The sequence below is a fragment of the Lissotriton vulgaris genome, chromosome 10, assembly GCF_964263255.1.
Source record: "Lissotriton vulgaris chromosome 10, aLisVul1.2, whole genome shotgun sequence".
NCBI classification, from domain to species: domain Eukaryota; kingdom Metazoa; phylum Chordata; class Amphibia; order Caudata; family Salamandridae; genus Lissotriton; species Lissotriton vulgaris.
In genome coordinates this window covers 583471636-583483291 of record NC_141698.1, presented here as the reverse complement: position 1 = coordinate 583483291, position 11656 = coordinate 583471636, and the positions used below count along the sequence as shown (strand labels likewise).

General features: G+C 44.7%; 1 protein-coding gene across 1 annotated transcript in view; it reads left to right on the top strand.

Moving 5' to 3' along the window:
• Positions 1-11161: 11161 nt before the first annotated feature.
• Positions 11162-11656, top strand: part of TNFRSF17 (TNF receptor superfamily member 17) — a 73157-nt gene continuing 72662 nt past the window's right edge. Inside the window, exon 1 of the mRNA XM_086939938.1 lies at positions 11162-11387. Within this exon, the coding sequence (XP_086796064.1) occupies positions 11270-11387 (118 nt within the window). The 5' untranslated portion in view covers positions 11162-11269. The remainder of the gene's footprint in view (positions 11388-11656) is intronic.

Here is an 11656-nt window from a genome sequence, read left to right as displayed (position 1 = left end):
TCTTCGGCCCGGCTTGCTTGAATCCTGATGGTGCAGTGAGCAAGGGACTCACATCTGAGCATACCCTTCCACGCTTATGGTGGACAAAACAATTCAGAAAAGGGGGTGGTGATGGACAGAGTATCTTAATTAAGCATAACACTCGTACCCAGTCAACAGATCGAGGCTTGATCCATCACCGTTTTTTAGCTCACTGCACCATCCCAGCTCAGAACCTGGCTACATGCAAATTAGTCTGTCCCTGGCCCAGTGCATCATGGGAACAGGGCAGACCAAACTACCAAGCCAATTCTTTTACTGGAAAGGAAACAAGCTTCCGGGGACCGGTTTCTGACATTACAGCCGTCTTCGGCCCGGCTTGCTTGAATCCTGATGGTGCAGTGAGCAAGGGACTCACATCTGAGCATACCCTTCCACGCTTATGGTGGACAAAACAATTCAGAAAAGGGGGTGGTGATGGACAGAGTATCTTAATTAAGCAGAACACTCGTACCCAGTCAACAGATCGAGGCTTGATCCATCACCGTTTTTTAGCTCACTGCACCATCCCAGCTCAGAACCTGGCTACATGCAAATTAGTCTGTCCCTGGCCCAGTGCATCATGGGAACAGGGCAGACCAAACTACCAAGCCAATTCTTTTACTGGAAAGGATACAAGCTTCCGGGGACCGGTTTCTGGCATTACAGCCGTCTTCGTTCCAGCTTGCTTGAATCCTGATGGTGCAGTGAGCAAGGGACTCACATCTGCGCATACCCTTCCATGCTTATGGTGGACAAAACGATTCAGAAAAGGGGGTGGTGATGGACAGAGTATCTGAATTAAGCAGAACACTCGTACCCAGTCAACAGAGCAGGGCTTGATCCATCACCGTTTTTTAGCTCACTGCACCACCCCAACTCAGAACCTGGCTACATGCAAATTAGTCTGTCCCTGGCCCAGTGCATCATGGGAACAGGGCAGACCAAACTACTAAGCCAAGCCAATTCTGTTGACTGGGTATGAGTGTTCTGCTTAATTCAGATACTCTGTCCATCACCACCCCCTTTTCTGAATCATTTTGTCCACCATAAGCGTGGAAGGGTATGCTCAGACATGAGTCCCTTGCTCACTGCACCATCAGGATTCAAGCAAGCCAGGCCGAAGACGGCTGTAATGCCAGAAACCGGTCCCCGGAAGCTTGTTTCCTTTCCAGTAAAAGAATTGGCTTGGTAGTTTGGTCTGCCCTGTTCCCATGATGCACTGGGCCAGGGACAGACTAATTTGCATGTAGCCAGGTTCTGAGCTGGGATGGTGCAGTGAGCTAAAAAACGGTGATGGATCAAGCCCTGATCTGTTGACTGGGTATGAGTGTTCTGCTTAATTCAGATACTCTGTCCATCACCACCCCCTTTTCTGAATCCACAATACATCACAGCATTTTAATTTGCAAAGCGGCAGGCACCGCACAGTGCCTGCGGCTTTCTAAATGAAAATGGTGGTACCCCCCCTTGTGCCCCCCCCCCTACTCACCTTCACTCCGGGGGCCCGCAGGCGGCCCCTAGAGTGAACACCGCCTGCCTGTCCGTGGCGGCATTGCCACCATGGAAAGGCATTGCACTCTTGCCATCGTAGTATGGCTGGCGGTGTCTAATAGACACCACCACCTTATTAAACATTTTCCGCCCTGGCCGCAAGGCGACCAGGCGGAAAAGTGGTGGGCGGTGTTTTCTTCCGCCGTGGTCCCCCACCATACTAATATGGCGGGGATACAGGGAAGGATGGCGGGCGGATTGGCCCCGCCAGGCTGGCGGTGGCTACCGCCAGCCTGGCGGGGGCAATCCGCCCGCCATCCTAATGGACCCCTTAGTGTTGATTTTGGTAAATGTCTCCATAGACATTGATTGAAGTGGAAGTAACATCCCTGTATGGATGTGTGTGGGTATATTTTAAGGATGGTATTTATCATGGCTTTTTCAAAGTCAATTATTAATTTTAGGGGAAAGAAGTCTGCTGTTTCTTCTTTTATTTTGATCAAGATTTCTGTGTATGTTGAAGTTTGTTTGTTTGGTAACAAACAATAGATAAATGGAATGCAGGTATTATGGTATTGTCCATGTATTGCATATAATTGGTGGAATCGCTTGGGACATATACTAAAAGTGCCATCCATCATCCATGTTTGGCTTTGTTTTAATTTGTTTATATTGTTTATTGTAGAAAACATAATAATTCTTTTATCTTTATTGTTGTTATCATAAAAGATAAAAGGTTCGTCATTATGAGTTACGGTAAGGTCAGGGGGAATTAATATTTCGTCAAAAGTTTTAGCTGTTGGTATTGTTGGTCTAGTAGATTTTTTAGTTCTAGTTATAGTTCTTTTTATAGAAGATATTGTTGGTAGTTGACCACTAGCTTCTCTATGTACTTTAGGAAGTACTTCTTTAAGTAATACACTTGTTGGTAGTTCTGAGGTGCTACTTAATTTTTTAATATTTTCCATAGTAGATCTAAATTCTATTTCTGATAGATTAGGTGAATGGTTGTGTTCAGTTGTATTTATCACACTTATTTCCCTAGTTGTTGCACAACCATAACATTTATTAGAGTAATACTTTGTACATTTCCAATTTACTTTAAGGTCTTTTTGTTTCTCTTGAGTATAAATATACCCCAAATAGCATAACAGAAATTTGCCTATTTGAGATGTGATAAATTTTGCATCTTCAGTCATTGTGGATTTGTTATTTCTAGAATAAATGTAGAAAAGATTATAAGCAAATGTTTTTATTTTAGGTATTAGTAATAATATATGCATTTTTAATCTATACTTACCACTTATATTTTAGTAGATTTTGAATGTAGTTTTGGTTTTCTTTGGTTGATGCTGTTTTGTATGTTAGTGATCTGTGGAAATAAAATGATTTACATTTTAGTTCATGTTTAAATGTTTTTTTGGTGTTAGCATTTTGTAGGATTCTATGTTTTATGACTAGCATATTAATTTTATTTTATAAGCATTTAATAAAAGTATTTAAAAACATGGAAAAGTTGTTTTATTAAGTGAACTTTAGAAATGTTTAAACATTAAGCATTATTAGTGGTACATGTGTTTTTTATTATATACTTACCAAGTGTTGTTTCTTTGCACTTCAATTTTGATGTTCTTGTAATATTTTTCGGCTTAATTTCGTCAGTTGGCTGTGGAAAGAAAGTAATCTGTATTTTATTTGTTGATTTTTATTTTTAGATACTGTTAGCATTTTTTAAAGACTGGAAAATATTAAAAGTCAGAATGGCATTTGTTTGAAAGTTGGCACATTTGAGCTGTTTAGTTGTCTTTTATTTAGTGTTTAAGGCATTGGAATAGTATACTCACTTTTTAAGTTTGTTGTTTTTGTAGGTAGAAAATGTTCATCTGTTTTTTGTAGTTGGGTTTGTTGTGGCTATATAGAGAGATAGAAATATACATTTTTATTTATGTTTTGATGATGAAAGGCAGGTTACAAGTAAATTGTTAGTTTATTTATAAAGTTTTATTTACTTACTTTTTGATATTTGTAGTTGTCTCATTTTCACATTAGTCCTTAAAGTTGTAGCAGAGGTGGTAGAGTTTCTCCTTGTTTCTTTCCTTGAAGGTGTAAGAGTTTTCAGTTTGGTTCTTTATTTAGTGAGTATTTAATTAGTTGTTGATTTTTATTAGTTAGTTATATTTAAATGTGTTTCTATTGGTTAGTTTGAATTTTTTTAAGTTTGTTAATTATGTTAATTGTATGTGAATTTGTAACCTTGAATTTTGCTGTGTTTTTGTCTTTTTATGAAAGGTTTATTTAAGGTATGTTATTTTTGAAAAGGTTTTATATTGTTTATAATTGTTTTATAAATTAAGTGTGTTTATTTAAAATGTTTTAGTTTATTTCGTATGGTTATTTATTTTTATTGTGAATGTTTTCTTTTATTTGTGTTTCTTATGTTTATTTACATTTTTTATGAGTGTATATTTAATTATTTACAATTACAGTGTGTAAACGACGGGTTTATTTGTATTTTATAGCTGTCGATATTTATGAATTTGGCGATAATATTGATGTCTATATTTTTGTTAACGATATTTTTGAGATGTGATATATTTATTTAAGATTGTCAATATAATTGATTTCGAAATGTGTGCTTACGATTTTTTTGTGGTCGATATTAGTAATTGACGATATTGTTAACTCGATATTTATGTTGTTTGTTAGTTAAATATAGGAAGTCAATTTATTTGTCATCGATATTTAGTACTCGAATATTTAGTAGGTCGATTTTTTTGGTTTCGGTATTTTGTCGTAGATCCGACTGTGGGGTAAAGGATGCTTCCCTCTACAAACACTCACCTTTGCCTATCCCCCACACCTACAGTTCACAGTCTTACCACAACATACCATCATTTTGCCTCTCCCTTCTAAAAAGGACTCAGGATTTAAAAATAACTGTTGCCGCCAAGTGTTTCCAGCTTCTTCATGAGCCAACAAACCCCAAACACTTTCCTCACATATTGAAACCATTATATATCAATCCAGTTGTTGTCCTACCAGTGTTCCCTGTAAAGTAAGTTTCTCAAAAGCATTTCACTCGCACTCCCCTACCGTATTCTACTGCATAAAGCAAATAAACCAGTAGCAGCTGCCTCGAGACAGGGGTGGTGAGGTGGGGGAGGGAGCGGAGGATGAAAAAAAATAAAGATAAACTTACCTTCTTCTTCGCCGCTGCAACCACCGACACACGGCTCTCCTCTGCCCTCGCCACCACCGGAAGCACCCAGGCTCCCGGGCTCTTCCAGTCAATCACGATGCAGCCTCTTCCAGCCAATCACAACTCTGCACAAGCAGCTTTCTGATTGGTCTGGGCAGCCTGTTTGGCCGCTCAGGCATTACATGTGAGCATGGGCATGTTCTCCCGCCCAGTCGAGAACATGGCAAGTGCGCATGACTGTGTGGCCAGCCCCAGACGGCCGATCAAGCTGTCATGCGCACTTAGGGAGTGTTAGACCTGACATCATTGGCTTGAGTCTCTCCTCCATTTTTTCTGTTTGCCTCCACTGTTTTACGATGTTTTGCTGGTATATGCTTTGGGCGCTGTGCCACTGCTGATCAGTGCCACAGCGCAAGTGCTCCCTATCTTAAATTGATGTATCGATTGTATTCCATGTTTGGCTTATTTGGTTTACTGTCAGTCCCTAGTCTAGTGCACCAGGAGTGCCGGGCTTGTAAATCCAAATGCCGCTCGCGGGCTTGCAGCATGTGTTGTGCCACCCACAAGAGCGGCCTCGTAAAAGAATGTCTACGGGTCGGTCATTGCGAGACCTACATGCAGTCTGGTACTGTTACGCGGGCTGCGCAAGTATACCTACTTGCCAGTCCCTCCAACCTTCCCTTAACTTCATGTTAGTCACCTCTATGGTAGGCCCACGGGCAGGGTGCGTTGTAAGTATAAGGTAGGACACGCCTGACCAAGTTGGCATGTCCTAATAGTGAATTACAGCCATATTCGTTTTTCACTATTGCGAGGTAACCTGCTCTCCATTAGTTAGAATGGGCTGCCCAGATTATTAATGCTATAATCCTAGCTGGCTCGGGGAGCATGGTGCAATGTCGAGTTTGGTATCCCTGAACTCGGGGTTTAATTACGCATCAGTTGGTGTGGATGGTTTTTGGACTCTGGGTTTGAGAATAGCACTTTTAGAAAGTGTCTATTTTCTTGTCTAACCATTTCTGGTTTCTGCTGGTCTTGTGTGTGCGTGACAGGAGCTGGGTGGCTCCAGAGGTCTGGATGAGTCAGTGTGGGATGACTGGGACATTTGCGTTGAGAGTAGGGGGAGAGTAGTTGCTGATAGCCTGCCCTGCCTGATACAATGCTGGCTCCACCTCCTGCCAAGCGGCTGATGGCTCTGTGCCTGCCATGGACGATCCTGGCCCCACCTCCTACCAGGAGGCCGATAGCTCTGCTCCTGCCAGTGACAATACTGGCTCCACCTCCTGCTGGGCGTCTGAGGACCCAGCCCTGCTCAGTGAATAGGCCAGGTGCTTCTGCCTGGCTCCGCCCACAACAGACCCAGGATGTTGGGAAATCCCCCTGCATGGACAAAGGGATCAAAGCCGAAAAGGGGTATAAGAGAAGGACCCCTGAACCAAGAACTCAGATCACTTCTGACAAGGAACCCTGAAACAAAGGACAAGAAGCCTGCCGATCCAAGGACTTGCCTACCCCTTCTGCCAGTGTGCTGTTTGCTGGGGGGAATCCTGCTGTGCTTCTTTATTTTTGCCAAGGAACCAGGAGAGAGGAACTGTGTGTGTACTCTCACGCTTTGCTAAGAAAATCTCCAAGGACTGGAAGAGTGCCAGTCTCCTGTTGAAGTCACAGGGCTAAAGGACTTCATCTGCTACAAGTGCTATTTGCTGGAACCTGTGAATCCAGCGCCTCTGAAAGACACCAGCAATTTCGACGCCGACGGACGCCGCCAAATCCAGCTCAACACCGTGAGTGACGGCTCAAGTGTCCCGCTTCCTCGACGCCGGCCGCCGGGCCTGATCGACGCCAGCAGCAACGCCAGTGAGTAGTGAATTCGGCTCCAGCTCCAAGGGACCTCGTGTCTGCACCGCTGCTGATCGCATCGACTTCGTGCCCTCTCGACGCCGTGAGCGCTGCTCACTCTTTGCAACATCATCATCGACGACTACTGAGGCCTGATCGACACCGACGACGCGACGCCGGATTGCTCGACGCCGCTGATCATCGTGTGCTTCATTTTCCCAAAGGTACTGTGTTGTTGGGGGTCCGTGTGACTCCGGGCTCGACATAGCGCTCCTCACGGTCGACGCCGAACCTTTGGATTAACTTTTCCTCGACGTCGTGTAACTCCCGTGTGGGTTACATTGTTGCCAAGAACTGTGTTCCCAAGAAGAAGGATTGCTTTTGATACAAAAGACTTTGTGCTAAAGAAGAAACTACATTTGAACTGTTATTTTCCCTTCCAAGAATATTTATTAAGATTGTGTATATTTTTGTCGTTATTTGGTCTTGTGCTAAGCCTTATATAAAAATCCTTATTTTTATAATACTACTGTGTCGTGTCCATTTGTAGTGTATTCACTTTATTACTGTATGTGGTCATAAATGCTTAACACACAGCCTCTGAGATAAGCCTGTCTGCTCGGCCAAGCTACCAAGGGGGTGAGCAGGGGTTATCAAAGGGTGTGATCCCCTTGCCCTGACTAGAAAAGGTGTGTCCCTATTTGTCAGAAGTGTATACCTCTGCCAACTAGAGACAGCCGGTTCCAACAGGGAGGGATTGCAAACAACTTCTGCTCCCTCTGACGTGAGGGAGCCTAGCCCCGCCATGCTCGACCTGGCTGGAGTCCCGCAAACAAAAATAAAATGATAATAACGTCTTGTCATTATCTTTTATTTTTATTTTCCACTGCTCAACGAGCAGTGGGGTGACGCTCTTCCGCCTTAGTGGAGGAGCCGCCACTGAAATAAACCCCACGTAAATACCCCCAGATACTATATACGCTAATAAACACTCTGTGCCCTCCAAACTTCCCTGTCATTGAATTCCAACAATTGGAAATGTCCTGCAGCCTGCACCAAAAGCAAGAAGCCCATATAAAATCCTTAATCTTAAAGCCAAGCCATCCAACTAGCCCCCACCTCTATGACGCTTGGCTGTCCAGCTCACCTTGGCGGCCATTTCTTGTTGACAGTTCCATAACCAACACTCAAAGCGCTGCTGGTTACGCACTCCCCCAATCTTTTATGGATGATTGACTATACTGACTGAAGTGCAGATCCTAACTGCAATGACCACTCTGATGAAAACATGTATGAGGACAACTTAAACTCAAACTCCCAGGATGACTTCCTTCTTTTTAGGTCTCACGTAATGGTGTTCGTGTTATTCATGGAAAACACATTGGGGTCGATTTCCGATTCGGGAACAAAAACGTCCGTACGATTTGTATCTGGAGCCCTCTCCGTACGAATCGTACCCGTCCATCTGAGTCGCATAGTACGATCTGTATTCTGTGAATCTGTCCGAATCGTCGCAATCCGTACGTATTGCAAGGCTGAAACCGTGAACCGATGAACTTGTACACATGCCGTACGACTCGTACACATGCCGTACGACCCGACGAGTACGATCCGGACCGGGGTAAGAGGACGCGATTCGTACGGTCCACGTCAGGTAAGTGCGAGTCGTACGGAAAAGCACACAAACACATACACACGTATGGTCCGTACCCCCCATGATCGCAGGGGTACGCACCGTACCCCTGCGATCATGGGGTGTACGAGCCTAAAAACATGTATGATGGGTGTACGAGCCGTACCCCATGTACGATGGGTGTACGAGCCGTACCCCATGTACAATGGGTACACCCATCGTACATGGGGTACGGCTTGTACACCCATCGTACATGGGATACGGCTTGTACACCCATCGTACATGGGGTACGGATTGTACACCCCATGATCGCAGGGGTACGGTGCGTACCCCTGCGATCATGGGGGGTACGGACCGTACGGTGTGTATGTGTTTGTACACCCATCCTACATGGGGTATGGCTTATACACCCCATGATCGCAGGGGTACGGTGCGTTTCCCTGCAATCATGGGGGGTACGCACCGTACCCGGGGATGGGCGTTCCGTACCTGTTTTGGCACAAACTTTGCTTTTATGGCTGTTTTCAGGTCCCGTAGAAAAAGGGTCGTACGGTGCATACCCGACACGTATCGTACTTGCTGGGTCGTAAAAACCAGCCGCGAACCGTACATATGTCGTGTACAGCGGGTTCCGAGGGAGAATCGTACGGAGAGTAGAGTCGTACGGACCTCTGTACGACTCGTACGGAGTACGGCTCCTGGTACGAATCGTACTTCGTCGTACGTACGGGAGAGGTTACAGGGTACGATTTGTACGGGAAAAACGCTCCGAACGGCTATTCAGAGGTTTTTCCCCGAATCGGAATCGGCCCCATTGTGTCCTCAATATAATTCCTTCAGTCAATGGCTGTTTTTAGCTCACGCACCTACAACCATTGGCTGAAGGTTTGCCAATCACATCTTGATCAGATCAGCTCTGAGGATTTTTTTAGAGTCACTGTCTTCCTAATTGGTCTTTAGATGTATGCTTCTGCCTCAATTGAAATGCATTAGGGACTATTTTACATCTAAAAAATAGTCATCACGTATAGTGAAAGCAATCGTTTTTAATTGTTTTGCACTGCAACAGGCATTTGTTATTTTTTTTTTTCAGCGCTGAATTTTGGACATCAAACTTATTGACTTTGTCAACGCTTGTTATTGCTATGTAGTGTGGCTAGCTGTGTTCTGCGGATGGATCTTGTTAAACATTTATTCTTTTTGCTTTGAGAATGAAATACTTGAAAAGGATGTGACAATGGTCAAATAGGTGAAATCATTGGAAGTCAACGGTTGTATAGTCTTTACTAACTCTGGAGTTTGGGTGACTCGATGTAATTTACTTTGTGGCCACTCTGGCAACCAACCTGCTGCCGCCAATTAAACGGATCTAAATATTTTCTTTTATTGTATATGCATGTACAAATGTTTTAAAAAGACTGTATAATTAAGATTTTTTTTTTTTAATGTGATGTATTTTAAATGTATGTTTGTGCTTTTATGAGTATATTCCTCGAATAAAGCCTTGAATACCATACCTAAACTGATTTTCCTTAACAGCAATACAACATACTTCAATCAGAAGACCACAAAAACCTGTTCAATATATTTGGAAACTAAACAGCCCCCAGCTTGCTGCCAGTGCTTCTCTGGCATGCCCGGGTTTAGCAAAGCTGCTAAGTTCTCTAATGCAAGCAAGGAAAATTAACCCCTCTATCCCAAATTCAGTAGGAATAGGCAACAACAGTTGTAGCACAGCGGGCATGGCCCCGCTGCACCTGACTTGCAATGAAAGCTACGCCCCTGCAGGGCCGACTTTAGCGCTGTTGGCGCCGGGTCCGACCATCTTTTTTGGCACCCAGCGAGACCTTTCTCCACCGATTCCCTCACTACCACCCTGCAACCGTGCTCCTCATCTCTCCATAGCCCCTCTCTCACATGCATTTCGTTTGTTAAATAGCGCCACTCATGCCAGTGTATGGTGTCAGAGCACATTACATCACACACACATTATACAGAGACATTGAGTCATACATGTGTAAATCAGTCTGTAGGCAATGTTACATAAAATAAGGAGGATTACAAGGTTTGAGATTCACATGTCATTCATACTAGTAGGCAGTATATTTTTGAAATGTTTGATCTGGAGAAGCGCAAACTCAGGATTTGATGCTTTCAGTGGCATTACAAAAGCCCCTGTGGTTCGGGCCCGGGCTTTAGGGGCCCCCTGCGGCACTGGCAGGTCCCTGGCCTGAGAGCTTCAAACTGGTTCTGGAGTGTGGGGGGCCTCATGTACTTTGCGAGAGGGGCCCTAGGTGCACCTGGGTAGGTGGTCGCACCCCCTCAAGGAAGCACTTCTTGGACTGGATCCACTTTATAAGCCCCCCTGCTTCAGGGGTCCCCCTCTATGGGAAGCCTGCACAACCCTTTGTAGCAGCATTAGAATAATGAAAGACTGTGGAAACCTATACCCTGAAGTGTGTATGCAGCTTCCTTGATGACAGTTAATTTGCCCATATGATATATTAGGTGTGAAACTTATGAACTGCAAGTAACAAATGTATTTTTATGACAAAAGCAGTAATTTACTGAGCTAGCCACAGTTATGTGGTCTGCATGGTACGTGTGCTTTGCAGCAGGCATATTAACCCACTGTGCTACTTTATGGCGAGTCAAAACTGCCACTAGACAAATCTCCATCTCTCTCCTGCTAGAACATTAATCATCAGTTAGTTTGACATTTTTATTATTGCCTGAAAACTGCTGGACACAAAAGGAACTAAACGGACAAGTTATTTCTAAACGCCCCCTCCCCACCACACCCACTCCTTCTCTGTGTCGGTTCCCTTTCAATGTATACGAAATTCCCTGCAACTACATAGTTACTGTAGAAACTTGAATCAGCACCGCTTATTCAAATGAGCCCGAGCCCCTGGGGAGCGAAGGGTGATGGGAAACTCCTGCAGTCGACACCCTACGCCCCACTGACGCGTCTCTCAGTTTAGACCCCCTTATCTGTTCCATCTGATCGCTGATGCACGGTTGAAGCTAACCTTAAGTAGCCCGTGCTCCTGTCGTCTGGTTAACTTTAGAACAAGCCATCGCCCATGGCTCGCCCTTGCCTTACAGATCAGTATTTTGACTCGCTCCTGCAGGCTTGTCGCTCGTGTCAGCTGCGGTGCTCCAGGTCGCCGCCGTCCGTCTGTCAGCGGTACTGCCACTCTTGTAAGTTGTTCTCTGTTTTTTGCATGCCTTTTCTTCAGAAATGTCCTGAGAAAGAATGACAGCCAGCAGCCTCGCTTGGCTCGTAATTACACTGTCTGTGGTCCACCTGTGGGCGCAGGAGCGTAGCGAACAAATAGTGCATCCGGTTCAGTGACACCGGGCACGCTGAACCGTCTGTTGCTGTGTTTTCCTACCCGTCCTGCAGTAAGGGGGTCCGTTTGCCTTGCTTGCCCCTGGGGCGATAGCACCCCTGCTACGCCACTCGGTGC